Source organism: Rutilus rutilus (assembly GCF_951802725.1).
Source record: "Rutilus rutilus genome assembly, chromosome: 25".
NCBI lineage: Eukaryota > Metazoa > Chordata > Actinopteri > Cypriniformes > Leuciscidae > Rutilus > Rutilus rutilus.
The window spans coordinates 3,382,536-3,409,346 of record NC_140229.1 but is presented as its reverse complement, the minus strand read 5'-3'; the positions used below and the strand labels follow the sequence as shown (position 1 = coordinate 3,409,346).

The 26,811-nt window shown below is 35.6% G+C and overlaps 2 protein-coding genes across 3 annotated transcripts in view; one reads left to right on the top strand and one right to left on the bottom strand.

The window, feature by feature from the left end:
- The window catches only part of LOC311284863 (uncharacterized protein), a 28,254-nt gene extending 17,875 nt beyond the window's left edge, over positions 1-10,379 (top strand). The window contains exons 4-5 of the mRNA XM_084400099.1: positions 5,619-5,979; positions 10,022-10,379. Coding sequence (XP_084256225.1) covers positions 5,619-5,979; positions 10,022-10,024 — 364 coding nt within the window. The 3' untranslated portion in view covers positions 10,025-10,379. The remainder of the gene's footprint in view (positions 1-5,618; positions 5,980-10,021) is intronic.
- A 660-nt stretch (positions 10,380-11,039) lies between these two features.
- Positions 11,040-26,275, bottom strand: slc25a1b (slc25a1 solute carrier family 25 member 1b). Of its 2 annotated transcripts, none has more exons than XM_084401248.1 (9): positions 26,015-26,275; positions 19,700-19,807; positions 18,985-19,084; positions 16,735-16,873; positions 16,327-16,411; positions 15,208-15,312; positions 14,996-15,111; positions 14,835-14,908; positions 11,040-13,871 (listed from the first exon to the last, which is right to left on the bottom strand). In XM_084401248.1, exons 1-9 carry the CDS (start codon positions 26,124-26,126, stop codon positions 13,757-13,759), a joined length of 954 nt encoding a protein of 317 aa, XP_084257374.1. In that variant the 5' UTR covers positions 26,127-26,275; the 3' UTR covers positions 11,040-13,756. The 2 variants fall into 2 exon arrangements, with proteins under 2 accessions (XP_084257374.1, XP_084257373.1); XM_084401247.1 differs by lacking the exon at positions 26,015-26,275 and adding an exon at positions 24,213-24,343 and having other exon boundaries at positions 13,555-13,871.
- Between the last annotated feature and the right edge of the window lie 536 nt (positions 26,276-26,811).

The following is a 26,811-nucleotide window of genomic DNA, read 5'->3' as shown; positions in this document are numbered from 1 at the left end:
CGCAACGCGTTTAATTACACGTTAAGCGTTTTCCTCCCATAGAAAACCATTATAGGAAAAGGCTTAACGTGGCTTACTGTACTAATACAGTGATATTAAAAGACCAAAATCAGCACACGTCATATTTATAAACCATACTATGTATAAAAAATCAGATGAGCCCAGAATATGAACGCAACGCGTTTAATTACACGTTAAGTGTTTTCCTCCCATAGAAAACCATTATAGGAAAAGGCTTAACGTGGCTTACTGTACTAAGACAGTGATATTACATGACCAAACTCTGCACACATCATATTTATAAACCATACTATGTATAAAAAATCAGATGAGCCCAGAATATGAACGCAACGCGTTTAATTACACGTTAAGTGTTTTCCTCCCATAGAAAACCATTATAGGAAAAGGCTTAACGTGGCTTACTGTACTAATACAGTGATATTACATGACCAAACTCTGCACACATCATATTTATAAACCATACTATGTATAAAAAATCAGATGAGCCCAGAATATGAACGCAACGCGTTTAATTACACGTTAAGTGTTTTCCTCCCATAGAAAACCATTATAGGAAAAGGCTTAACGTGGCTTACTGTACTAATACAGTGATATTAAAAGACCAAAATCAGCACACGTCATATTGCGTTCATATTCTGGGCTCATCTGATTTTTTATACATAGTATGGTTTATAAATATGATGTGTGCAGAGTTTGGTCATGTAATATCACTGTCTTAGTACAGTAAGCCACGTTAAGCCTTTTCCTATAACGGTTTTCTATGGGAGGAAAACGCTTAACGTGTAATTAAACGCGTTGCGTTCATATTCTGGGCTCATCTGATTTTTTATACATAGTATGGTTTATAAATATGACGTGTGCTGATTTTGGTCTTTTAATATCACTGTATTAGTACAGTAAGCCACGTTAAGCCTTTTCCTATAATGGTTTTCTATGGGAGGAAAACACTTAACGTGTAATTAAACGCGTTGCGTTCATATTCTGGGCTTATCTGATTTTTTATACATAGTATGGTTTATAAATATGATGTGTGCAGAGTTTGGTCTTTTAATATCACTGTATTAGCACAGTAAGCCACGTTAAGCCTTTTCTTATAACGGTTTTCTATGGGAGGAAAACGCTTAACGTGTAATTAAACGCGTTGCGTTCATATTCTGGGCTCATCTGATTTTTTATACATACTATGGTTTATAAATATGACGTGTGCTGATTTTGGTCCTTTAATATCACTGTCTTAGTACAGTAAGCCACGTTAAGCGTTTTTCACGTTAAGCGTTTTAGAATGTCCCCATCTAGGGGGTTGCGCTGACACCATCCATGGACCAAAAACATATAAAGCCCTATTCTGACGGTAATTGTTTCTCATGGGGTTGTAAGGCATTTTCATCATTTAAAGTCGTTTAAAGGGCTAGTCTGTGATTTTATTGCCATCTGAATCCAGAAAGTCTGTGTTTTTCTCTCGCCACCCCGCGTGAAAATCCCCGGCCGAATTACCTACTGTTTTTTGACAAACACCAAGGTTGTGTGGTAGTTTAATTGCCATCCGAATCCACATCTCTGAGTTTACAAGAAAAGATCAATTCAAAATTCACTGTTTAAATCCGTTTTGACCACTGCCGAGCACCGTACAATAACTGTTGCGCTTTGGGGATGCATTTTAAAGATCTAGCATACACTTTTATTACTGAAATGCTGGAAAGTATATACAAGAACAATATCTCATCACCGCTCAAAAGAGAAAGAGAAGAAAAACACGTAGACATTTGAAATTGGTCGTTATTATGGCAGCAATTACATACATTAAAAAATAAACCAAGCAGCTTTGTCATTACCTCATGTAAATAAGAGTCTGTATTAACTTATTTCCGCTAATTGCCACATTTTGACACATTTTAAATCATTTTGAGTAAAATAGCCTACAAGACAGGGGCCCTATCATACACCCGGCGCAATCCAGCGCCAAGCGCGACACTATAGTGTTTTTTGCTAGAGGCATTTTCATGGTCATGGACATGGTCTTATGTACATCATACCAAAGTTTAATGAGATGTAACAAAATTGGGTTATCAGTCATTTTTGACAAGCGCGACGCTAGTGTTTTTTGCTAGCTTCAGTCCGACACAGTTATCATTTTTACGTCCTGCCACGTTGTTTAAATAGCAAATGCATCTGCTGGTCTGAAAACGAAGTGTGTTCAGGCGCATTGTTGGCGACGGTTTTGCATCCGTCCGCTCAGTTTATAAACCGTACTCACGAATTCTCAAACTGTTCCCTCGGTTTAACAAATCGTGCCCACGGATTAATAAACCGTACCTACGAGTTTCTAATCCGTGCTCTAAGATTTGTAAACCGTGCCTTCAGTTTTTGCAATCTGTACCAACAAATTCATAGACCGTGCCCATGCTTTCGCAATCCGTCCACACAGGTTTGTAAACTGTACTCACGGATTTGTGGCTCACCCTCATTTTAGAAGAACAATTTAGGTGACAGTCCTATCAACCTTGCCAATGGTCTTATGTACATCATACCAAAGTTTAATGAGATGTAACAAAATTGGGTTATCAGTCATTTTTGACAAAATTCGGTAGTTGTATTTGTAAACAAACTCACTAAAAAAATTGTCTTTCAATGAATAAAATGCAATATGAACCCAGGATGGAGTTGTGTCATTCTCAAACAGAGACAAAATAAATTGCATTTGGGCTGCAAAGTAATATTTTTTTAAATTGAGTAGTTGAAGTCACTCTGACTTATAGTCCCACGTCAATTTCTCCAAAGATATTCTTGGTACCTTATTATTCCAAATGAACTGTCTTACATTTTTATTAAGAGTTTAAAAAAAGGTTTTTTTTAAACCTTTTTTTTTGCCCTGTTTTGATCTGTTTTCCTGGAAAAAATTTTTTTTATTATTTTTTATTTTATCATGGTTATTTTGTTTTAAGGAAATACAAATTGTGCTTATCAACCTTGAATGACATGGTAATGAAATTATATCACATTATTTTTGCAGTAAAATTGTGGGTGTTTTTTTGTTGAGGTTGAGCCACAGATGCCTCTAGTGGCTATTTTGCCATCTCCTTGGTGGCCCTGAGAGACAGATCTGTGGCTCTACATAGTTCAAACACTACCTCATGACCAATACCCCCGCCCTCATCTAAATCACCCAACAATTCCGCCTGGTAAGCCTGCAGCAAAGACATTGTGTGTAAACACACTGCAGCCTGGCCAGCGGCAGAATAAGCTTTGCCCACCAGAGAAGACGTTACTCTGACGGGCTTAGTGGGCAGTACCGGAACCTTTAGGGAAGATGCCGTTGCTGGAGAGAGATAACTCGCAAGCGTCTCCTTCACCTTCGGCATCTCCCCATAACCGTGCTCTCTTTAGTTCTAAATAAATGAATAGTTTGAGGTCTGGGAACTATACACTCTATACGAAACTGGTTTCTCCCACGATCTCGACACCTCGGTGTGGAGATCGGGGGAAAACGGTAGGTTCCGGCGCTGAGGCTGTGATCTAGATCAGTGGTTCCCAAACCTGTCCTGAAGGGACCCCAACACTGCACATTTTCTTTGTCTCCCTAATCAAACACACCTGATTCAACTCATCAGCTCATTAACCCATGTGATAATATCTTTATCCATATTTTGTATATGATCCCATACAGTAGTGAAATACATAGTGATATTTGCATATGATTTAGCAGTTTATTGTCATAAATATAAAAAATCTAAAAGGTGTGCATCATACCTGACACCTGGGTGAACAGTGTACAGTTGGTTGTATGACTGTAAGTCATTGTCTTCAAAAGCTATTGAGCTTTAAATATTGTCATATTTTGTATATGATCCCATATACAGTAGTGAAATACATAGTGATATTTGCATATGATTTAGCAGTTTATTGTCATAAATATCAAAAATCTAAAAGGTGTGCATCATACCTGACACCTATATGAACAATGTACAGTTGGTTGTATGACTGTAAGTAATTATCTTCAAATACTATTGCACTTTAAATATTGTCATATTTTGTACATGATCCCATAGAGTAGTGAAATACATAACAATATTTGCATATGATTTAGCCATTTATTGTCATAAATATCAAAAATCTAAAAGGTGTGCATTATACCTGACACCTATATGAACAGTGTACAGTTGGTTGTATGACTGTAAGTCATTGTCTTCAAAAGCTATTGAGCTTTAAATATTGTCATATTTTGTATATGATCCCATACAGTAGTGAAATACATAACAATATTTGCATATGATTTAGCAGTTTATTGTCATAAATATCAAAAATCTAAAAAGTGTGCATCATACATGAGACCTGGGTGAACAGTGTACAGTTGGTTTTATGACTGTAAGTCATTGTCTTCAAAAGCTATTGAAGTTAGAAACGTTTATACCGATGTCGCATGTAATTTTGAGACGGTCCCTAAATATGCGAATATCGAACGTCAAACCAACTTCATGCCAGTAACTTTGTGTTCACAAACAATGTAGTCAATGCTGGAGTTCATGTGTAGAGCCCCTGGTGATACTTCCAGCACAGTTTCATGTTGTGTCGAGCCTTCCTAGTGTTTTAAAAATAGCCATTTTGATTCTATCAGTCGTGCCCCAGCACTCCCATTCAAAAGGCATTTTGACCTAAAACGAAAATACAGTCAGTCTTAAAAGTGGCGTTTCCATTCTAATTATGCTTTTACACGAAAGTTTGACTCAGGTAGATTAACAAAAAGAGCCTAGGTTCAATATTGGCGAGAGTTACCCTTTAATCAAGTGAAAGAAATTACGTTCAATTTGGTTTTATTATGCACTAATTTGTTTTTGTACGCATTATTAGCTTTTTTTTGTATTTTAAATATAATATCATTCATACTTCTTAGGATAATCATGAACTGACAGTTTGGTGTAGTGGCAAACAATTTTACATCACTGAATAAGAGACAAACATGGATCAGTTGTCTTTAACAATTATTTATTCCCTTGCAAGGAAAGGTCAGCAGTCATACAGTCATTACAAAGTGCCTGCAGAGTGTGACAACGAGTGGGAGGTAGCTATCCTTCATTCTTTATAGTTCCTCCCCCAAGGTTGTTTTCCCGAGGCTACATCAAGATACATCTTAGCCATAACTAACATATTGTTTAGATTTGTCTATCATACTTAATCATATTACCCTTGAATGGAGACTCTCTGTCTCGGTCATACATTCAGTCACATTAACTTTTGTCCGGTCATATACAAGGACATACACATACATAGGCTTATATTAATAAGAATATGTATCGACACCACATTAATCATATGAATATAATTAAGTGCAAACATAACAGAACATTACATTTCTTCCACATTGGTGAGACCCGATTTTTGAGGGAGAACCCGATTTGTCCTTTAGCTGCTCAACTGTTCAGGCGCAAGTTATAAAAAGGTCTTAAATGTTATAGTTTTGACTCATGGTAGGCTATTAGCATAAGTTCTGAACCAGTGCATAAACAGCTATAGTTCCGTTTTCTTTTTTTGGATTAATTGACATAATTAGACATTTTCGTTTGTTATAGCTAAATTGTTTTTGGTGTGTTTTATCTCTGTAGTTCGGATGAGTTCTATGTGGATTATAATGCAGAAGTGTTCGGAGAGTATATGAGGGAGCTCCGAAAGGAACTTGTGGCATACCTAAAGGCTGAAACATCTCCCAACCAAAATGATAGACACGGGATCCAGGATACTCGTCGGCGGATTAACTCAATCACCAGTCAGATGGTGAACCATGAGGTGTATGTGGACCCAATGGCCCGAGATCACTGGGTGAACCAAGACCAAAATTACCAGGAGAACTACAATCAGGTCAATCGTGCATTGAAAGAAATGTTCAAGAATATCCTGCAGGCCTTCAAAAAAGTGTCAGACCAGATCCGTGACTTTCGCATGAGAAGCAACTGGAGCTGGGGAAAGGTTAGACAAAAAACAGACACTAGTTTAATCATTCTGAACAGGAATGTGTATTTGAAATTGCCATTAACCGGTTAATAACGTAATTGTATTGCTCTGTTTAATATTTCAATTTGGCAATCAAATAGTAGGCTATACAGCTTATGCAAATGTAACGTTGACACATTCAACGTGAGTGAAATACCCACGCTCAGTTGTCAAGTCATAATAGGTAGCCTAAGTCACTATAGCAATATGCTGCCATTAGTAGGTAAATATACAGCGTGGTGTGTCTTTTGTAACTAGCGAAAATTGCAGGATAGTAGAAGAACTCGAAAAATTAGAATATCGTGCAAAAGTTCATTTATTTCAGCAATTAAATTTAAAAGGTGAAACTAATATATTATATAGACTCATTACATGCAAAGTGAGATATTTAAAGCCTTTATTTGTTATAATTTTGATGACTACAGCTTATGAAAACCTTTTCACAATATTCTAATTTTGAATTTGGGGTTTTCATTAGCTGTAAGCCATAATCATCAAAATTATAACAAATAAATGCTTGAAATATCTCACTTTGCATGTAATGAGTCTATATAATATAATTAGTTTCACCTTTTAAGTTGAATTTCTGATATAAATGAACTTTTGCACGATATGCACATTTTTCGAGTTTCACCTGTATAGTAGGCTAAACTTTGAGAACTAGTTTACTAATAAGTTTTTCGTTTGTACTGCAGTGAGTTCACAGTCTGCAACTATAATACAAGTGAACTTAAGTATACTTATTTTTATTTTTATTTTTTTGTGTTGTTTGTTTTTGTATGGTGTATGTCCTGCTGTTGGGCCTAGAGCCTGTAATAAAGTTTATATATACAGTGAGGAAAATAAGTATTTGAACACCCTGCTATTTTGCAAGTTCTCCCACTTGGAAATCATGGAGGGGTCTGAAATTGTCATCATAGGTGCATGTCCACTGTGAGAGACATAATCTAAAAAAATACAGCTGCAAATAAGTATTTGAACACCTGTCTATCAGCTAGAATTCTGACCCTCAAAGACCTGTTAGTCTGCCTTTAAAATGTCCACCTCAACTCCATTTATTATCCTAAATTAGATGCACCTGTTTGAGGTCGTTAGCTGCATAAAGACACCTGTCCACCCCATACAATCAGTAAGAATCCAACTACTAACATGGCCAAGACCAAAGAGCTGTCCAAAGACACTAGAGACAAAATTGTACACCTCCACAAGGCTGGAAAGGGCTACGGGGAAATTGCCAAGCAGCTTGGTGAAAAAAGGTCCACTGTTGGAGCAATCATTAGAAAATGGAAGAAGCTAAACATGACTGTCAATCTCCCTCGGACTGGGGCTCCATGCAAGATCTCACCTCGTGGGGTCTCAATGATCCTAAGAAAGGTGAGAAATCAGCCCAGAACTACACGGGAGGAGCTGGTCAATGACCTGAAAAGAGCTGGGACCACCGTTTCCAAGGTTAATGTTGGTAATACACTAAGACGTCATGGTTTGAAATCATGCATGGCACGGAAGGTTCCCCTGCTTAAACCAGCACATGTCAAGGCCCGTCTTAAGTTTGCCAAAGAACATTTGGATGATCCAGAGGAGTCATGGGAGAAAGTCATGTGGTCAGATGAGACCAAAATAGAACTTTTTGGTCATAATTCCACTAAACGTGTTTGGAGGCAGAAGAATGATGAGTACCATCCCAAGAACACCATCCCTACTGTGAAGCATGGGGGTGGTAGCATCATGCTTTGGGGGTGTTTTTCTGCACATGGGACAGGGCGACTGCACTGTATTAAGGAGAGGATGACCGGGGCCATGTATTGCGAGATTTTGGGGAACAACCTCCTTCCCTCAGTTAGAGCATTGAAGATGGGTCGAGGCTGGGTCTTCCAACATGACAATGACCCGAAGCACACAGCCAGGATAACCAAGGAGTGGCTCTGTAAGAAGCATATCAAGGTTCTGGCGTGGCCTAGCCAGTCTCCAGACCTAAACCCAATAGAGAATCTTTGGAGGGAGCTCAAACTCCGTGTTTCTCAGCGACAGCCCAGAAACCTGACTGATCTAGAGAAGATCTGTGTGGAGGAGTGGGCCAAAATCCCTCCTGCAGTGTGTGCAAACCTGGTGAAAAACTACAGGAAACGTTTGACCTCTGTAATTGCAAACAAAGGCTACTGAACCAAATATTAACATCGATTTTCTCAGGTGTTCAAATACTTATTTGCAGCTGTATCATACAAATAAATAGTTAAAAAATCATACATTGTGATTTCTGGATTTTTTTTTTTTGATTATGTCTCTCACAGTGGACATGCACCTACGATGACAATTTCAGACCCCTCCATGATTTCTAAGTGGGAGAACTTGCAAAATAGCAGGGTGTTCAAATACTTATTTTCCTCACTGTATATACTGATAGTTTTTTAGTCAAATACGTGTAGCAGATTTTTTAGTTTATGAAAGAACACTTTGAAGTATACTCTGTAGTTTAGTAGTTTTATACATACTTGTAAGTTTTCTTTAAGTGAAAATAACATCATACTTAAAATTTACTATTTATATATTATTTTTGCACTTTAAGTATAGGTCGACTACTATGTTTCTATTTAGGTATTAATTTTTTGTTATACTTGAAATACAGCCTACTTTTAACTGTTCTTTAACTCTATCCATTTTTAAAAACATTCCCTTTTAGCTTCATGCATCCTTTATTATCAACATGTGGGTACGTTCCATAATGAAATTTTAATGGACTACCCTACACAAAAATTCAGATACTCAGAGGAACATACTGTATCTGTTTCTTTATAAATCAATATCTTCAAACAATGCAAGTTTATAAGACCGTAGCAATAATACTATGTGAAAAAAAGTATTTAGGCTACTCAATCAACTACAAGCCAAGTATACTTAGAATACCTTTAATCATACCTTTATATCTCGATCAAAAGATTGAGTACATAGTCCAAATATACTTTCTTTCAGTATAAATCAAGTATAGCCTTCTTAGTATATTATGCAAAAGTATATTTCTGAAAAGTCAAGTATGCTCTCTTAATTTAATTTTAAAAGCAGTATAGGCCTACTAATAGCACACTTGAATAAACCTTTTTGTATGCTATGGGCGCTTGTGTGAACAGAGAAAAACAGAATAACATTATAGGCCTATAGGCTATATTAAAGGAATAAATAGGCATACACAAATTATTATAATGTTTGTAAACATTTTGCTTTACCGGTATTTTATATTATTTCTGAATGTAATAATAAAATGCTAATTATAGCATACATGACTTAAAGCCCATCTCAATACCCTGCTCTCTTAAATGCAATTTTATATTAGTAGCATGTTTTTAACCATGCAGCAAATGTTTTAAAATATCTTACTTTAAACCGTTTAACTGACGTTTTTTTCCATTTGGCCAAAATCTTGTGTTATGAAAAGATGAAGTTGTTGGTGTATTGGCTATGACTAGATGGCAAATATCAGACTTATGGCCTGTTCACACCAAGGTAGACCAACGATAACTATACAGATAGTGATAAAGATATAGTTCTAAAAATCATTCTCGATATAATAGAATAGCAGAGTCCAGAACACACCTATAACCGAGAAGCACTGAGAAATGATATCGTTTGAATCACTTTCAGAGCAATTTTTCCAGCTGATGAACAATAAAAACAGTAACAGCCAATCAGAATCCATCCTGCTTTAAAGAACTCGGGCATTTATAAACATAATAAACAGAACGAAACCGTCTGCCGGTGTGGACACTAATATAGTTATCTTTAAAGTTATCTTTGTAGTTATCGTTCAGAATGGGCCTTAAGACTCTATTTGAGTTTTTTTGAGTAAAGAAAATGGTGTACTTATTATTAAAGTAGGCTATAGGCAAAAAAAAAAAAAAAACCGTAAAAAATAATGTTATTAACCGGTATTTTAATGGTTTATTCTTCTTAGTCTATTAACTCACTAGTGAATGACCTTCAAAGTAAAGGACAATTTCTCACATAACTCTTGTTCTCTATTCATCAGTAACTGGAACCAGAACCAGAACCAGAACCAGTCTTCCTAATCATCTTATGGATCCTGTTTCCATCAAAATTATTCACCAAAATAAATGATTGGTATACGATTGTTGTTGTGTGTTTTTAATGTATGATGTATTTTCTTTGTAAGTGTTGTGTGTTGATGTGGAAATCCATCCGATCTAATATTTTAACATCAAACTGAGCTATGAAGAGGATAAGTTGAGCCACATGGAGATAAACTGTGCAATTGATTATGCCGAAGTAAAACTGAACATTTTACCTCTTGCTTTATTAAAGCAAGACATTTTTTTTATACTAGATGACTTCTCAATATATCAGTGTGTGATCTCTGTGATGAACTAGCCATCTATCCCACCTGCAACGTACAGATCCGGTCTAATGCCACACACACACACACACACACACGGCACCAACGTCATTTATGTCAGTGCATTGCATATATGATAAACATTAATTTCTGCTTAATATATTTACGAAAAGAAGCAGACTCATTGGTCCAGTCAGCATAATTTATTCTGGATTAGAACATGAGCTGAAGGCACAATGTATTTTTTCATTAGCATGACAATTAATGCATATTTTAGGTCACACATTTGGAATGCATTCTGATTACTTTTACAGAAACGCAAAAGAAAATCCTGTTCAATCTTTGTGCCATTTATCCTGGCACAACAGTTCAGCTATGCCATACTGTATACAAAGTCAAATAAACGCTAAGATTTTGGCTGCAACATGGTCTCTTAGATATATGGCATTAAAGTATATCTAAAACATGTCTTTCAACTGAGTGAAGAACCACAGGCACAGATGATAGTTCTGACGGTCGGACCTCTCTGTAAATTCAAGGCAGTTACTCTCCCATAATCACACATGATGTGCAGTGAAGGCAAAACACACATCATTTTACAAGTTAAGACATTCTAGTAGTCTAGCTCTGGTATGAAATAATACATTTGAAAAAAAAAAAAAAAAAATGCTGAAAAATGAACATTCATTTAAAAAAAAAAAATGTGTTTTTACAATGTCTGTTGCATGTAATTTTGCCACCTTGATCTGAAAGATATTGAATATGCTGAATATTTCACCTCTGCCGTCAGTCTTGACAGATCTGTGAGACTGTGTTGAGGTAGGAGAGACGATATAAGCACACAGAACGTTATTTAAGGCATGTACTGATCCGTGATCAGTATTTAAGAGGCTCTGGTCAGATCTGTTGACCTTTTCAACATTATTTACAACATTCAACTACTGTTAAATAAGTAAACATTGTATTAGTATTAGAGTAACCTGGTTCATTGGTGAAACGGCACCGTTCGGTTTGTGTTTAAGCACAGCATGTTTCAGAGATCGAGGCGTACAGTTATCATAACAGGTATGACACGATTATATGTCACTGTTATTAAGGTATACTGTTACAGAAGGGTGTAATTATACGCAAATTATGGAAATGACAATGTAAACAAGTAAGAATTTAAAAAATAGATCATAAGATGCATTTTTAGTATAGGCACTTAAAATAATCGCTAAACCTGAATTGCTACCAAATGTGAAAGTGCATGTATCATATGTACCACTATAAGGTATAAAACACATTTGTATGTTATAATTAAAAGCTTTGGTTAATTTATGCATCTTAGAAAGTGACTAAAAATGATTTTCTTACTCAGTGATTTTGTCTTGTTTTCCAGTAGAAATATCTGAACATTTGCTTGAGAAGCAAAATGAATATGTTTTAATGTATATGAAAGCTCCTATATCTCGATAGAGATTCTATATGCAAGAATCACTCGTTTATTCCCACACTTAATGATATGGGGTTTCACTTTGGAAACAGAAGGGTATATCGGCTGTTTCGGCTCACTTTATATAAAAGCCATTTTTCTTTCCGAATCAAAGTTCGAGCTACAAAATTCGAACTTTTTTCGATATCTGCAAATCAGTCATATTTCAGTCAATCGGTCATGTCATATTTCTATAATGTATTAATCGATCTGGTGGATTGTGACACAGCTACCATTAGGAATCATGGGAGAAGGATTTAGGTCACTATTGAGGATGCACAATGGGAGGAATGTCTTCAGAAAATATACTATACTACTTATATTATATATTATACTTATATATACAACTTAATCCAGTTCAAATCTCTACACACTTCAGGGAACATCTTATGCAATTTAGTAATTCATGCCAGGCTGAGGAGGATACATGTTGTAACCTTCACAAGTACTGGACTGATATTTATGACCTACTTTCAAAAGGGTATTAAAAAAAAAGAGATTGTTCCAGATCCAATGATTGGCATTTTTGGGGGTTATTTTTGTACCTTCTTTTAGTAAATTTGAAAGACAGTCTGTTTCTTTATTTATGATTCATGTAAAGAGATTGATTCTTCAAAGGTGGAAACTGGACATTGTTCCAACATTCGATGAGCTGCTGAGTGAACTAGCATTATTCATATTGAGAAGTTATGATTTATTAACGATGACAAGCTAGATATATTTTGGAAAATATGAAAGCCTGTATTAGATCACTTAGGAATGTGATTACTTTATCCTTTTTTATACTGTACTATATCTTTGTAACTCTTCATTTAGTTACCTAACTATTATTATCTTGTTATTGTATTTTTTTCACACCCTTTGGAACTCATTTATTTTATGTATCAGGGATATTTCTCTGTAACTAGAGTTCCCTTATTTTTATACATTCGGTATACTCTACTATTGCTTCCTTTTTGGATCTTTGTTTATTAAAAACAAATGTCATAATAGAAAACGAAATAAAGTTTACACAAAAGTCTTGTTTTATGAAAATTGATCAGAATTAAGAGAGTTTTTTTTTAGCTGAAAACAGGAATGCCAAAATAGTCTGAAAAATGAACTAGTTTCCCCCTGGAATTAGGTTTATTTTTCTGACCCCATTGGCAGATATTTTTCTTGTTTTAGGGATAAAAGCCACATACATTTTTTTTTTGATAAATGTTTCATAAACAAGGCATTTTTCTCCTCAAGTAAATGTGTCTTCAAGAATGTTTAATTTAAGAATTTTTAAGATATTTGTAGTAAAAAACAAGACAAGGTTACACTTTATTTTAAGGTGACGTAGTTACACATTACTACATGTACTTACTATAGTAATAACAGTAAATTTAGCATAATTACAAGTAACTAACCATATAAGAAGTACATGTAGTTAATGAATATTACTCAGTACTTATTATAACTATTGTCACCCTTAAAATAAAGTCTAACCCAAGAAAAAAAATAGTTAGGGTAAGATATATATATATTTAAATTTCTAAGATGCATATTCTGTTTAAGTTTTATGGTGTTCATATAAGGCCCTCAGAACTTAGTATGTGAGCACATGTAAGGAAAACAAACAACGGAAAACATTTGCTGGCAAATTGCACTATATATATATATAATATTTATACCTAATATTTAAAAAATAAAATTTAAATCCTGTGTCTCCCTAAAGATGCTGTTTTACATAAAAACATTTTTAAAAAACAATTTGTGGTAAATGCTATTTATCTTTAGACTAATTTTCAAGTATTTGATTTCTGTCTCACATTAGTTGGTTAAATCTCTCGGTGTGTTGATTAAGTGATGGTTATTAAGTACATTCCAGTGACTTTCTTTGTCATCCGCTGTTGGCAGATATTTTGGCCCCTGTGTAAACGTCCCCTCTGTCGCTCCGCATCAGCGCTCCTTTAGTCTGTCTTCCACACCTTGTTGAGAACTTTGACCACTTCCTCGTAGATGATGAACACTATAGCCACGTCCAGACACACGCGACCTAACCTGGGGACGGTGCCTTTGTAAAATCTAGAGAATAGACAGAAATTTAACTGAATAAATAAGAGTCAATCACACAAAACATTTCAGAAACATGTACGGGTCATTATGCAATACAGTCATTCGAATTTGGTAGGAATGTGTGCATGCAAAATATCATTTCATATATAGGCTACACTACCATACAAAAGTTTGGGGTCGGTAAGATTTTTAATGTTTTTAAAAGAAGTCTCTTGTGCTCACCAAGGCTGCATTTATTAGCAAAAATAAATACAGTAATATGTGAAATATTAAAGCAATTTAAACTAATTGTTTTCTACTTGAATATATTGTAAACTAATATGTGATGCTGGATCACAAAACCAGTCACGAGTCGCACGGGTATATTTGTGGCAATAGCCAACAATACATTGTAAGGGTCAAAATGATCGATTTTTCTTTTATGCCAAAAATCATGAGGATATTAAGTAAAGATCATGTTCCATGAAGATATTTAGTAAATTTCCAGCCGTAAATATATAAAACATTTATTTTTGTGAGTGAATGCAGCACAATCGGCAACATAAATGAACAACTTTAAAGGAGATTTTCTCAATGTTTCCATTTTTTTGCATCCTCAGATTCCAGATGTTCAATAGTTGTATCTCAACCAAATATTGTCCTATCCTAACACACCATATATCAATGGAAGACTTATTTATTCAGCTTTCAGATGATGTATACATCTCAATTTCAAAAAATGTACCCATGTGACTGGTTTTGTGGTCCAGCGTATGGTCAACATATGATGAGACACTTAACCCCTAGTTGCTCCAGAGGCGTGCAACCTCTGACATATATAGCAATTGTAAGTCGCTTTGGATAAAAGCGTCAGCTAAATGAATAAATGTAAATGTAAATGTAGATTTGATGTTATTAATGTAAAAAAACTGCTTTAGATTCAGCCATAAATCCCTCTATCAGGCACTTTGGTTTAGTTTCATGTTTACTTACGCAGCCGGTCCTTCGTATTTCATGATTTTGACGGCACAGTCAACGGTGCTCTTATATTTGTGAGCTTCCAATCCCTGCAAACATTATTAAAACAACATTGAAATATCCCATTCACATTTTTTATTTTATTTTTATGCTTGACAATGATTTTTAATACACACCTGCATTCTAGTTTTGATCACATCCAGTGGTGTATTTCCAAACACGCTTGCGGCTCCAGCAAAGGCTCCAAACATCCCGGTTATGAGGGGGTTAATAGCCTTATTGGGGTTATCTCCTAGTTTTACAGCAAACACAGTTTCATTTCAGCCACATTGCTTCATTAGCACAAACAGTGCTTACATATTTATAATTATTATATCATGTTTCATACCTTTGTACCAGTTTCTCAGAGAGGTCATCACGTAGAATCGGATGGCCTGGTTTGAGCCCTGCTTCAGGACTGTTGCGGTCAATCCCTGATATGTTCCTTTGAGTCCTGGCGAATAAGAAAAGAGGTTCAAAGATATGCTCATAATTTAACAGACTTACAAAGCAGAATTATTCAGAGTCCCAACAAGTAAGGGGGTCGTTTTCTTTCGACTACAATGACTGGTTTGTATTGAAATGAGCTTCATGTGGTTCAGATAATCGATTGGATCAGAGGTTGATTAAAGTGTGACGGTCACATGGATTGCTGCGTCACATAATGTTCAAACGAGATCATTTGAGACGGAATTTATTAAAAGCAAATCTGTAAATGATAAAAGCTAAAAACCAGCTTTGTTTCACACGAGGATTTAAGACATCTAAATTCTCATATTTTCCGTTCACCGATTTTGTGCCAGTGTTGTTATCATTAGCTAAATATATAATTAATCATTATAGATGAAATAAACTAAAATATAATACTAGATGAAAAACTAATTTACTAAAAACTAATCACTAAAAAAACTCAAATTAAAATGGAAACTGAAAATATCCAAAATATTAATAAATACTAAAAAAGTGTATAAATAATACTAAATTTCATTGTAAAATAATTTTGTAAAACCGTTCTGGGGTGCTTTCATAATAAACATGACTATAATAAAATATACGCACTATAACAACAAGAATAAAACTATCAAAATAAACTGTTGTTTAGTGTTTATCTTTTTATTTTCTCTATTTAAGAATAGTCATTAAATTTAGGGAAGAATGTTTTATGTGGAATGAATATTAATGTTTGAGAGATGGATGTTTTTGGTTGGTTGATGTTGCAGCAGTTCTCTCATCTAAGACAAATTTCTGATTACGGGAGACAATAAAAAGTACCTTGACCTTGAAAATAAAACGTATAAAGCAGCCAAACAGGCGTGCATATAAAGTAAAACTATCAAACGAAATTAGAAACAGTTCTCTAGAAAAGCTGTTTCAGCTTATATATCACTTTTCAGAAGTATTTGTTGTAAGTGTGTTTTGTCTCCAGGAGGTGGCGCTGCAGGGCAAACCTTTCACCACACACACATACCTTCTGTTCGGATTATTTCCCTCACACCGTGGAAGAAACCTCTGTACTTTGGGTTCGCTGAGCACTGATCATGGATGAATTTGACCTGAAATTAGAAAAAAAAATGTTTTATAAAAATGAACATTGAACACATCAGTTCAATCTCTTCACACTGGTTATATTTCCTATGCATTTCAAATATAAATGCATTAAAAGCTGCACTAAAAGTGTAATCTGTAAATATACTTGTCTGATGGTCTTCTTACATAACAAGTTTGTATTAGTGTAATAATGTCTTATACTGTGTCTAGACTGCAAGTGAGCAATGCAGTGTGACTAGACTAAAATATCACATTGCTCACTCTCTGTGTAGGCCATGAGTACTAGGCTACTGACTATCAACGCATCAGCATTAATCATCTCACACACCTTTACAGTCTCCATCGGACACACCACGACCACAGCCTCCGCAACTCCTGCTCCCAGACCACAGATCAGACCCCGCGTGCTGTCCAACTTCCCAGACTCATCCCTCATCTTATTACTGAGGAACTCAAACATCCCAAACCTGCAGAGAAAAACACACGCGACAACATCAACACAAACACAAGTTTAAAATCAAAAGAAAAAGCTTCCTTCTCATTTACTTTGCAGAACTTTGCTTTATGGGCACAATAAGGGAAATAAATAAATATGAATTATAAATAAAGAAATAGCTAAAAAAATATAAATAAATATATACACAAGACATACATATTATCCAAACATCTATATATACATGTTTGTATATATTTATTAATATTTATAGATTTCTGTTTATATATATATATATATATATATATATATATATACTATATATATATATATATACATATACATATATATACACATACATATACATACAGTACAGTGTTATTTTAGTAACATTGAGATACAGGTTTTATTCATATTTGTAATCAGATTTTTATAGTTTCTGTTTTCATTTCAATATCAGTTTTTATCTTTTTAATTCATTTTTATAGAATATAGTTTTATAGTATATACTGTAAGTATAGAATAAAAAAAAAAACTAATATATAGTCCTGTTTGCCTATATATATATATATGCAGCATCCAAATGGATGCTGTACACTGGTGGTGGTTGAGGAGAGATTCCCTTACACGATTGTAAATCGCTTTGGGTGTACAATAGTACATATGAAAGCGCTATATAAATGCCTCATTCATTCATTCATATTTCATTTTTTTCCTGTCATCCTTGTGTTACATTTACATTTATGCATTTGGCAGACACTTTCATCAAAAGCGACTTACAAAGCATTTCAAGCTACACATTTATATTCTTATCAGTTCTTGCTTTCCCTGGGAATCAAACCCATGACCTTGGTGTTACAAGCGCCAACGCTCTACTGTTTGAGCAACAGGAAGGCTATGTTACACTATATGACAGTCAAGACTGTCACTGTCAATAACAAGACATGATGGGCCCTATTTTAAAGATATGAAACGCAAGTATCAAACGCAAGGATCTCGGGCGCTGTTGCTATTATACCGGCGGGATAAATGACTCTTGCGCCCAACGCAAATCTAAAATGTGTTGGTCTGAAGTAGCTTCATTATTCATAGGTGTGGTTTGGGCATAACGTGACATAAACCAATCAGAGCATCAGCTCACATTCCCTTTAAGAGCAGGCGCGCTTGTTCCATGGCGGATTGCTATTATAACGGCGGATTTGCCAGGCACACGCCAGGAGCGGTTCACAGCCGAGGAGATCGACGTTCTCGTCGGGGCCGTAAAACACAGAGAAGTGACATTGGGGATGGAGAAACACACCCAAATTAGCTTCGGTTAAACAGGCGTATAATAATTTGGGTAAATGTGTAAGCTAGATTTATGCCTATTTTTTCACATCTTCATGGAGACCACAATGATTTCCCACAGGTGGAATATTTTTCCTTGTAATAATGTATGGTTTTCAAAAATGGGAACTGCTGCATCTGTGTAGATGAGATAAGCAAAGTGTATGCGCGTTGTGCACACGCTACATTATGGCCAAGCATACAATAACGCGCCACTGAATAACGCGGCAATGATTTTAGACTAGGTTTTTCCTGGTCTGTGGCGGAATTGTTTTCTGAAACTGCAAAATAGCACCAGGGAACGTTTGCGCCGGAACACGCCTCCTCTCTTCGCTGAACCGCCCCCGGGAGTGCAAGTTCATTCCCTAATTTACCAACGTCCATCTGTGGAGGGAAAAGTCCGGCGTGTGTCGTGTGCTAAATAGGAATGATACATGCGTCGGTGTACAAAGTCAATTGCGCTGGGTGCAAGATATGTGTCATGATGGCTAGTGAGCAAGTTATTCTCTACAAAAGAAACATCAAGCCGATGAAAGAGAGCAGAGAAACTAGAAAAAGTGGGCATCTCTCGGCCAGAATAAGATGCATTGAGCAACAGACTTCACACTGAGAGCCACAGACTTCACACTGAGAGCCAAAGACTTCACACTGAGAGCCACAGACTTCACACTGAGAGCCACAGACTTCACACTGAGAGCCACAGACTTCACACTGAGAGCCACAGACTTCACACTGAGAGCCAAAGACTTCACACTGAGAGCCACAGACTTCACACTGAGAGCCAAAGGCCCGGCTGTGCAAGGCTTATGAAGTGCTTACCTCACGGCAGCTTTGGGAATGGAGCCATAGAGCAGAGAGCTCAGCCCCCGGTACAGGCCCTTCACCCCATGACCACGCACCGTCTGCTGCACACAGTCAACTGAGGAGAGAACCACAGACATTCAAATCTCCAAGAGCATTATGGCATTTTAATCTGAGACATTATGCCTGATGAAGGTCGTGAGACCGAAACGTTGCTAATACAATTTAAACACTCGTGTGCAGGAGTTCCTTGTTTTTTTTATCAGAAACATTTAAAATGCTTATCTTTAGTAAACGTGGGTGGGTATGAATTATTAAAAGCATTAATATCCTTTCCAGATTGTTCTAGCGTGATCCCCTGACGCTGAGTACATCATTCATTAGATTCGGTTCAAAAGAGAACTTGACCAGGCTGTTGAAACGTGACCCTGCCGGTTGCACGCGTGCTATTGGCTAACAAATGAACCCGGTTGAACAATCAGTGCTGATAAACTTGTTGTGAAAAGGGGCCACAAAGTCCAGTGGCAGATAAACCCAAACCCAGATCAGTTACTGAACTTTGAACCTTCAAACCTGAGTGGACTCTGTCTCCGCTGATGCGTTTTTTACACATAATCATTACATGAAAGTGTTTGAAAAGATCTCAGGACAAAGCAGATGCAATTATCATGGAGACAACGGTTGAGTGTCTACTTCAGATAATAACATGAAGGCATTAGAAGTAAATACACACCGATTCCTTTGTACCGAGGCGGGTTTGCCTTCTCGTCTAACTGCAGCTGCGTCTTCACATACTCCGTCGGAAATGTGATGCAGATTTCAATGCCTCCGGCTATCCCACCTGCAAAACAGACAATTTATTCATATCGATATTAATAATACAAGTCGAAATATAACAGATGGGAAATACTGCCATATTTAAAGACTGTTTTGGTAAAAACAAACAAAAAACTACTATGCCAAGGACAAAAAAAATATAATTTGTCATCTATCTATCTATCTATCTATCTATCTATCTATCTATCTATATATATATATATATATATATATATTAGAACTATTCTGGTCACTAAATGTGACTAATACATTTAAATCATTAACCCTAACAGTAACAGTGATTAATTATAGTAATTATATGTACACTACTCTTAAAAATTTGCCGTCGGTAAGATTTTCAAATGTATGCTCAACAAGGCTTAATTTAATTGATCATTTTTTTTAATTAAAAAAAAAATATATATATATTTTCTATTTTAAAATGTTAAATGTCATTTATTCCTGTGATCAAAGCTGAATTTTCAGCATCATTCCTCCAGTCTTCAGAGTCACATGATCCTTCAGAAATCATTCTAATATGATGATTTGCAGCTCAAAAGAAACATGATTATTATCAATGTTGAAAACAGCTTCATATGTTTGTGGAAACCATGAAACATATTATTATTCAGGATTCTTTGATGAATAGAAAGTTCTAAAGACCAGCATTTATTTGAAACAGAATCTTTATTAACATTATTAATATCCCTTTTGATAAACTGAACGTGTCCTTGAACGGTGGTGTGTTATGAGTTTTTACAGCGATGATCACCTCTATGAATAACGAATGCCTTGTAAAGCCCAATGATCTGTCGCCACCTTAACTGTGTGTTCAGCACATCTGTAGGAAAGGGGGCGTGTCCATCTGTGATTGGCTCACTGGACCCGCCCCCTGCTGTACAGATGGGTGTGACTGTGAAACACAGTCCTGTTCTTTAATCAGATCTCAACTTTGTTGACACGTTTATGCTTCTTTGACTGTGTGCCATGTGTGCAGAAAAGCTTCAGATGATCGATCAAATGGGTCTGATTCGACATGCAGACATTATTATATACACTGTATACGTTTTAAAATAAAAATGTATAGCTCTTCATAGCTCAGGAGAGTTATTTTTCATTCAAGTATCAACTTTGTCTGAGATGTTTCTACTAAAATAAACACCAATGAGTCAATAGTTGTCATACAGTTAGAGTACAGAGCTATGAAATGATCCTGGATAGAAGTTCACAACATCTGACGAGAAACGCTGGTAGCACTTTAATTTACAGTCCTGTTTCCCATGTGCTTATTATAGTAATTGCAATAACTTGGTAATGACTAGGTACTAACCCTGAATCTACACCTAAACCTAACCTAAACCCATGTAGTTACCTTATATTACCCAGTATTTTCTAAGGTAAGTACACTGTAAGTACATTCACTGTCAAATAAAGTGCAAATCGAAACGTTTGCGTTCATATTGATATCTCTTATACTTTGATGGCAGACTTGTGTCAAATCTGAGCACAATTGGAGACACTTCCTAGATTTCTTTGGAAACTTCACACTGAAAAAGTGGAAGAAACTAATTTATTCTCAGAAATTGCTTGTAAATTTCACAAATAATGACAAAGAAACAGCAATAACAGACTGAATTAAGTGTGACGTTTTGAAGTAGAAAGACTGCGATAGTCTACATGGCTGTCTAGAAGAAGGAAAAAGAGAGATTTCATTACATTTTTCTTTCCTATGGGATGTACTGAAACGCATATTGTATCATCTAAATAATCGACACTGTTGTTGAACTGAATTAAGCTGAATAATGACACTATTGTCTTTTTCAGAGCTGATTTGCAGCAGAATTTGTCTTGTTTGCATCATGACATTCCGCTGAATGATTTCTGATGTTTCCCCCAGGTGTGCATACACTACAGTTTCTCTGAACTGTTTCTGTTAATCGTCTCCTATTAGTTTTCATGATGTTCCGTCCACATTGATAATTCCTGGAACAACTGCGCATGCTCTCTGGAGAGCTGAGGATTTGTTTTAATATACACATTACAAATGCATTTTCTGTAAAAACCATATACCTGTTTAACAGGTTTTGGCATAACTGACGAGCACATATTTGTGTAATAGCAGGCGATACTCTATCCTGTCTGACCTGCTGGTCTCCTCGAGCCACAAAAACTGCCCTGAGCGAGAGAAGAGGGGCGTAAAACATCCCAGATGGAGATCACTAAAACCTACACACTGGGCCCTATTTTAACGATCGGAAATGCAAGTATCAAACGTGAAACTTCAGTAACTTTGTGGGCGGGTCTCGGGCGCTGTTGCTATTATACCGGCGGGATAAATGACACTTGCGCCCGACGCAAATCTAAAATGGGTTGGTAAGTAGCTACATTGGGGATGGAGAAACACACCCAAATTAGCTTCGGTTAAACAGGCGTATAATAATTTGGGTAAATGTGTAAGCTAGATTTATGCCTATTTTTTCACATCTTCATGGACACCACAATGATTTCCCACAGGTGGAATATTTTTCCTTTTAATTATGTATGGTTCGCAAAAATGAAAACTGCTGCTTCTGTGTAGATGAGAGAATCAAAGTGTATGTGTGTTGTGCACACACTACATTATGGCCAAGCGTGCGCCCTTAAAATAGCAACGCGCCACTGACTTTAGACTAGGTTTTTCCTGGTCAGTGACGGAATTGTTTTCTGAAACTGCAGAATAGCACCAGGGAACGTTTGCGCCGGAACACGCCTCCTCTTTTCGCTGCACCGCCCCCGGGAGCGCAAGTTCATTCCCTAATTTACCGATGTGCATCTGTGGAGGGAAAAGTCCGCTGTGCGTCGGTTGCAAAATAGGAATGATACATGCGTCGGTGTACAAACTAGTCAATTGCGCTGGGTGCAAGATAGGGCCCCACAAGTCCATGCAAGAATAAGTTATGTGTGCATAAATCACTTCAAATATTTTAGAATATATAATATAATATAATATAATATAATATAATATAATATAATATAATATATATAATATAATATTAGATATTATAATATAATATGGTAACTTTATTTTACAGTGTCCTTGTTACATATGTTACATGTACTTACCATAGTAATAACAGTAAATTATGCATAATTACATGCAACTACTGAAACCCTCAACCAAACCCTAATCCTACCCTAACCCTATAGCAAGTACATGTAGTTAATTAATATTACTCAGTACTTAAATATATTATTACACTGTAACAATGACACCTTAAAGTGTAACCTATAATATAATATAATATAATATAATATAATATAATATAATATAATATAATATATAATATATTAAATTGTAAATAAATATTTTTATTTTATATAAATATCAAATTATACACTAAGATTATTTTTTTAAAGGCTCTTCTGCTCACCCAGGCTTCATTTATTTGATCTAAAATACAGTAAAAACAGTAGTATTGTGTAATATTATTACTATTTAAAATAACTGTTTTCTATGTGAATATATAGTAAAGTGTAATTTATTCCTGTGATCAAAGCTGAATTTTCAGCATCATTACTCCAGTCTTCAGTGTCACATGATCCTTCAGAAATCATTCTAATATGATGATTTGCTGCTCAAGAAACATTTCTGATTATTATCAATGTTGAAAACCGATGCGCTGCTTCATATTTTTGACTTGCAACAACAATATTTATAAAGGAAGTTTAGACCACTAATGCAACCAGTTCTCTTTTGTAGAATTATATGAAACTAACTGATGTATCAGTACTAGGACAAATGTCACGGCCAAATCCAGATTACTCTATATACAGCAAAGCAAAAAGCACTTTATAAAGTCCGCTATCAGATTCTTCAAGGAGGCGAGGGATGTTTGATCATATAGCGCTCCAGACAGAACTTTGCGCAGGTTCACAGACAATGCTTAGGTCCAGTCCCAGACTAAAATGCACATTTGAGCTGTTTAGCAACTCGCATATCTAAATATATTTTGAACAATGACACTATTTTCTTTTAGAGCTGCTGTACAGCCAAAATGAACTCGGTTTGCATCATTGAATTATTTGCCTGTTTATGTAATGACACACCTAATCCGGCTTTACGTCTTTAAAGTCAAACAAAGTGAGTCTATGATGCAATCAATGGTGTTGTGTGTGCGTGAGGCGTGATGTTTTGTGTTTTTCTGCTGAGCTAACTGTTCATACTGGAGTACTAGTATGACTGGTCTTTAATCAATATGTCAGCAGAAAGGAATGTTGTTTCAGAGGTGGAGAAAGTCATGACGTTGTGACACCAATTAAGTGTTTACAATCACTTTAAACATTAATGTTCAATTGAATAAATGTGAACTGTGACATCTATTGCATGCATCTATCGTAATCTAGCGCATGTTCTAGTTGTTAAACAAATATTTGGCAAGAACGACACTCACAATGCGACTGCATTCCATGTTACTGTGTTAATGTGTCCATGCCTCATCCGTCATGTCATCATGCATCCAGCACATTTATACCTCCACTGAGCATTTCTGAGGCCATGAGCTTCATGCAGAACATCAGGAGATGTGAGAGAGTTTCTCATTAACTGTCGCTGCCCTGGCAAGACATTAACCACACTAACTACAGGGACACTTCAGGGAAGAGTGGAAAAAGACAAGCTACAACAACACTTTTAGTTATCTCTAGATGCCGAGGTCAGACTAAAAGAAACATTCAGTATCCTGAGGCAAAAAAAAAAAGAAAAAAAAAGAATGTTAATGGATGCTAATGGAATGTATTTCATAATTTAGAATCAGGGGTCAAATAATAATATGATAAGAATTGAATAATATGCTATATGGATACAATTAAATATATTGATCATATTTTATTGCTGATTCAATCAATTTAAGATTAGATACAAATTCGAATAGATACAAATAAGATTAGATACAAATTATTTTAGTTTTATTAATATTTTGAATAAGAATTAATTTTGTTTCCATGTTAATGTTAGTTTAATTTTTTTTGTAATTTCATTATGTGCTTTTGTCTTTTTATTTAATATTAATATTTTGGCTAAAAAATTCTATATTTTAGTTTTAGTTTTATTTCTAGCTAATAATTGTAGTGCTTCAACTTCAAGTTTATTGCCAAGGCAACATTAATAATTTGTTTAGTTTCATTTTTTCAACTATTTATATTTTATTTTATTTCAGCTTTAACAAAAGTATTTTTTTAAATAGCTTTAGTTAAGGATAATAACCCTGATTGTTACTTATTAGCTCCAAATAATAATGATGAAATTTCATTAGCATTCCTTTTTTTTCAACCGCTTGTTAAATATTAAACAAAAAGGCCCTTATAACAGCGATAAGGAAATACTTTCTTTATCAATAAAGGAAAGTGAAGAACTTGACTGGGTCATATTTCACCCCAAAAATCAAAAGAAACAAAAAAATTACATTTTGCTTACAAAATCAAGCCCTTTTAGCATTATTTTCATGACATTTGTCCACCTCATTACCATAATGCAAAACAAAATAATAATTGTATTTATTTAAATGCAAATATTTATACAGCATTATTTGTAATGCCTTTAATGTATACTTATTTAAAATTAAATAATATTGTTACAGCAATTTTTACGTTTAATAAAAATACTGTATTTCACCTCTGAGAAGTAAATATTAAAATAAAAACATTACAGAAATAAAAAAAAGGGAAAATGTGCATGAAAACAAATTTACAATACAAAAGTCCCAGAAACGGATGCCATTAAATGACAGACAGAAAGAAAGAAATTGGCTTAATTGTCATTAAACTATTTTTTTAATGTATGCAATAAATACAATATTCTCATATTTGTTTTGATTTGATTTTGGGGTGTAGTGTGACGTTAGTCCTGACACATTCCATTTTGTTACAGCTAGATTGTTACATTGTAACACAGAAGTTCTACACTGTATCAAAGCGCTTTTGTTACTTTGTGTCAACGTTCTACTTGTTACTTTGCATCAGTTCCAGTGAAACAGTCACACACTGACACACACACACACACACACACGATAGTGTGAATACTCGCCTGTGCAGTGATGATGACTACAACCCTGTAGGGATCAATCGAGCAGAGGACTGTAAACAGTGTGAATGACAGTGCAAAAACTGTGGCACAGCTGATCTGGAGTCAGTCACAGCATTAACAGAAATGACTTTCACTGTTTCTTATGATTCACAAGCACAGAAAAACACTTACCTGCTAAAATAGCCTTTCCAGGGTGTGTGAGTTTGGCTTGTCCGGCGGGCGCAGCGGCTGATATACAGTGCGGTCTGTGGAAAGGACTCACAAATTTCGGGTTCACTGACATTTTTCTTGTTTTATAAAAGAGAAAAGCGACTCCTGCACAGCAGAAACAGTATTTGTAGAGCAAACGCCGCTCATAAGTGAAGTGACGGGCTCTCTGAGATCTTTTGACAGCCCGAAGTTTCCTGCTCTCTGTCAGTAGTGTGTGTGTGTGTGTGTGTGTGCGCGCGTGTTTTAAGGGAGGGAGAGTCTCTGTCGCAGCGCCATATTTCTGACAAACTCATCATCAGTCTGTTAAGGTGGAACGGGCATTTTTGTGTTAAAGGTTCATTGACCTGCCCTGAATGTGAAAAAAGCACATTACAACATCATATCAGTAAAAACGAGCTCCATAAACTTTACAGATGTTGTTTTTTGCAGACCTTGTAAACGAAACTTGTATTTAGGCCTATTTTATTAGAAGATAGGCTACACTTTTTTTTCCATCTTAAATTTCGCGCGCTTTTGAAAAAAAAGAGCAAAAGACACTTCAACCTTTTTCGTTTTGCTATATATAAATATATAATTCATTCATTCATTATTAGTAATATATTATATGTGTGTGTGTGTGTGTGTGTGTGTGTGTGTGTGTGTGTGTGTGTGTGTGTGTGATCAAAGCAGCATTATGTGAATGTGATGACATCTGCTGGTAAGTGTTTGTGTGCGTTTTTGAATAATAATAATGGAGCAGTGATGTTAATGGCCCTTCA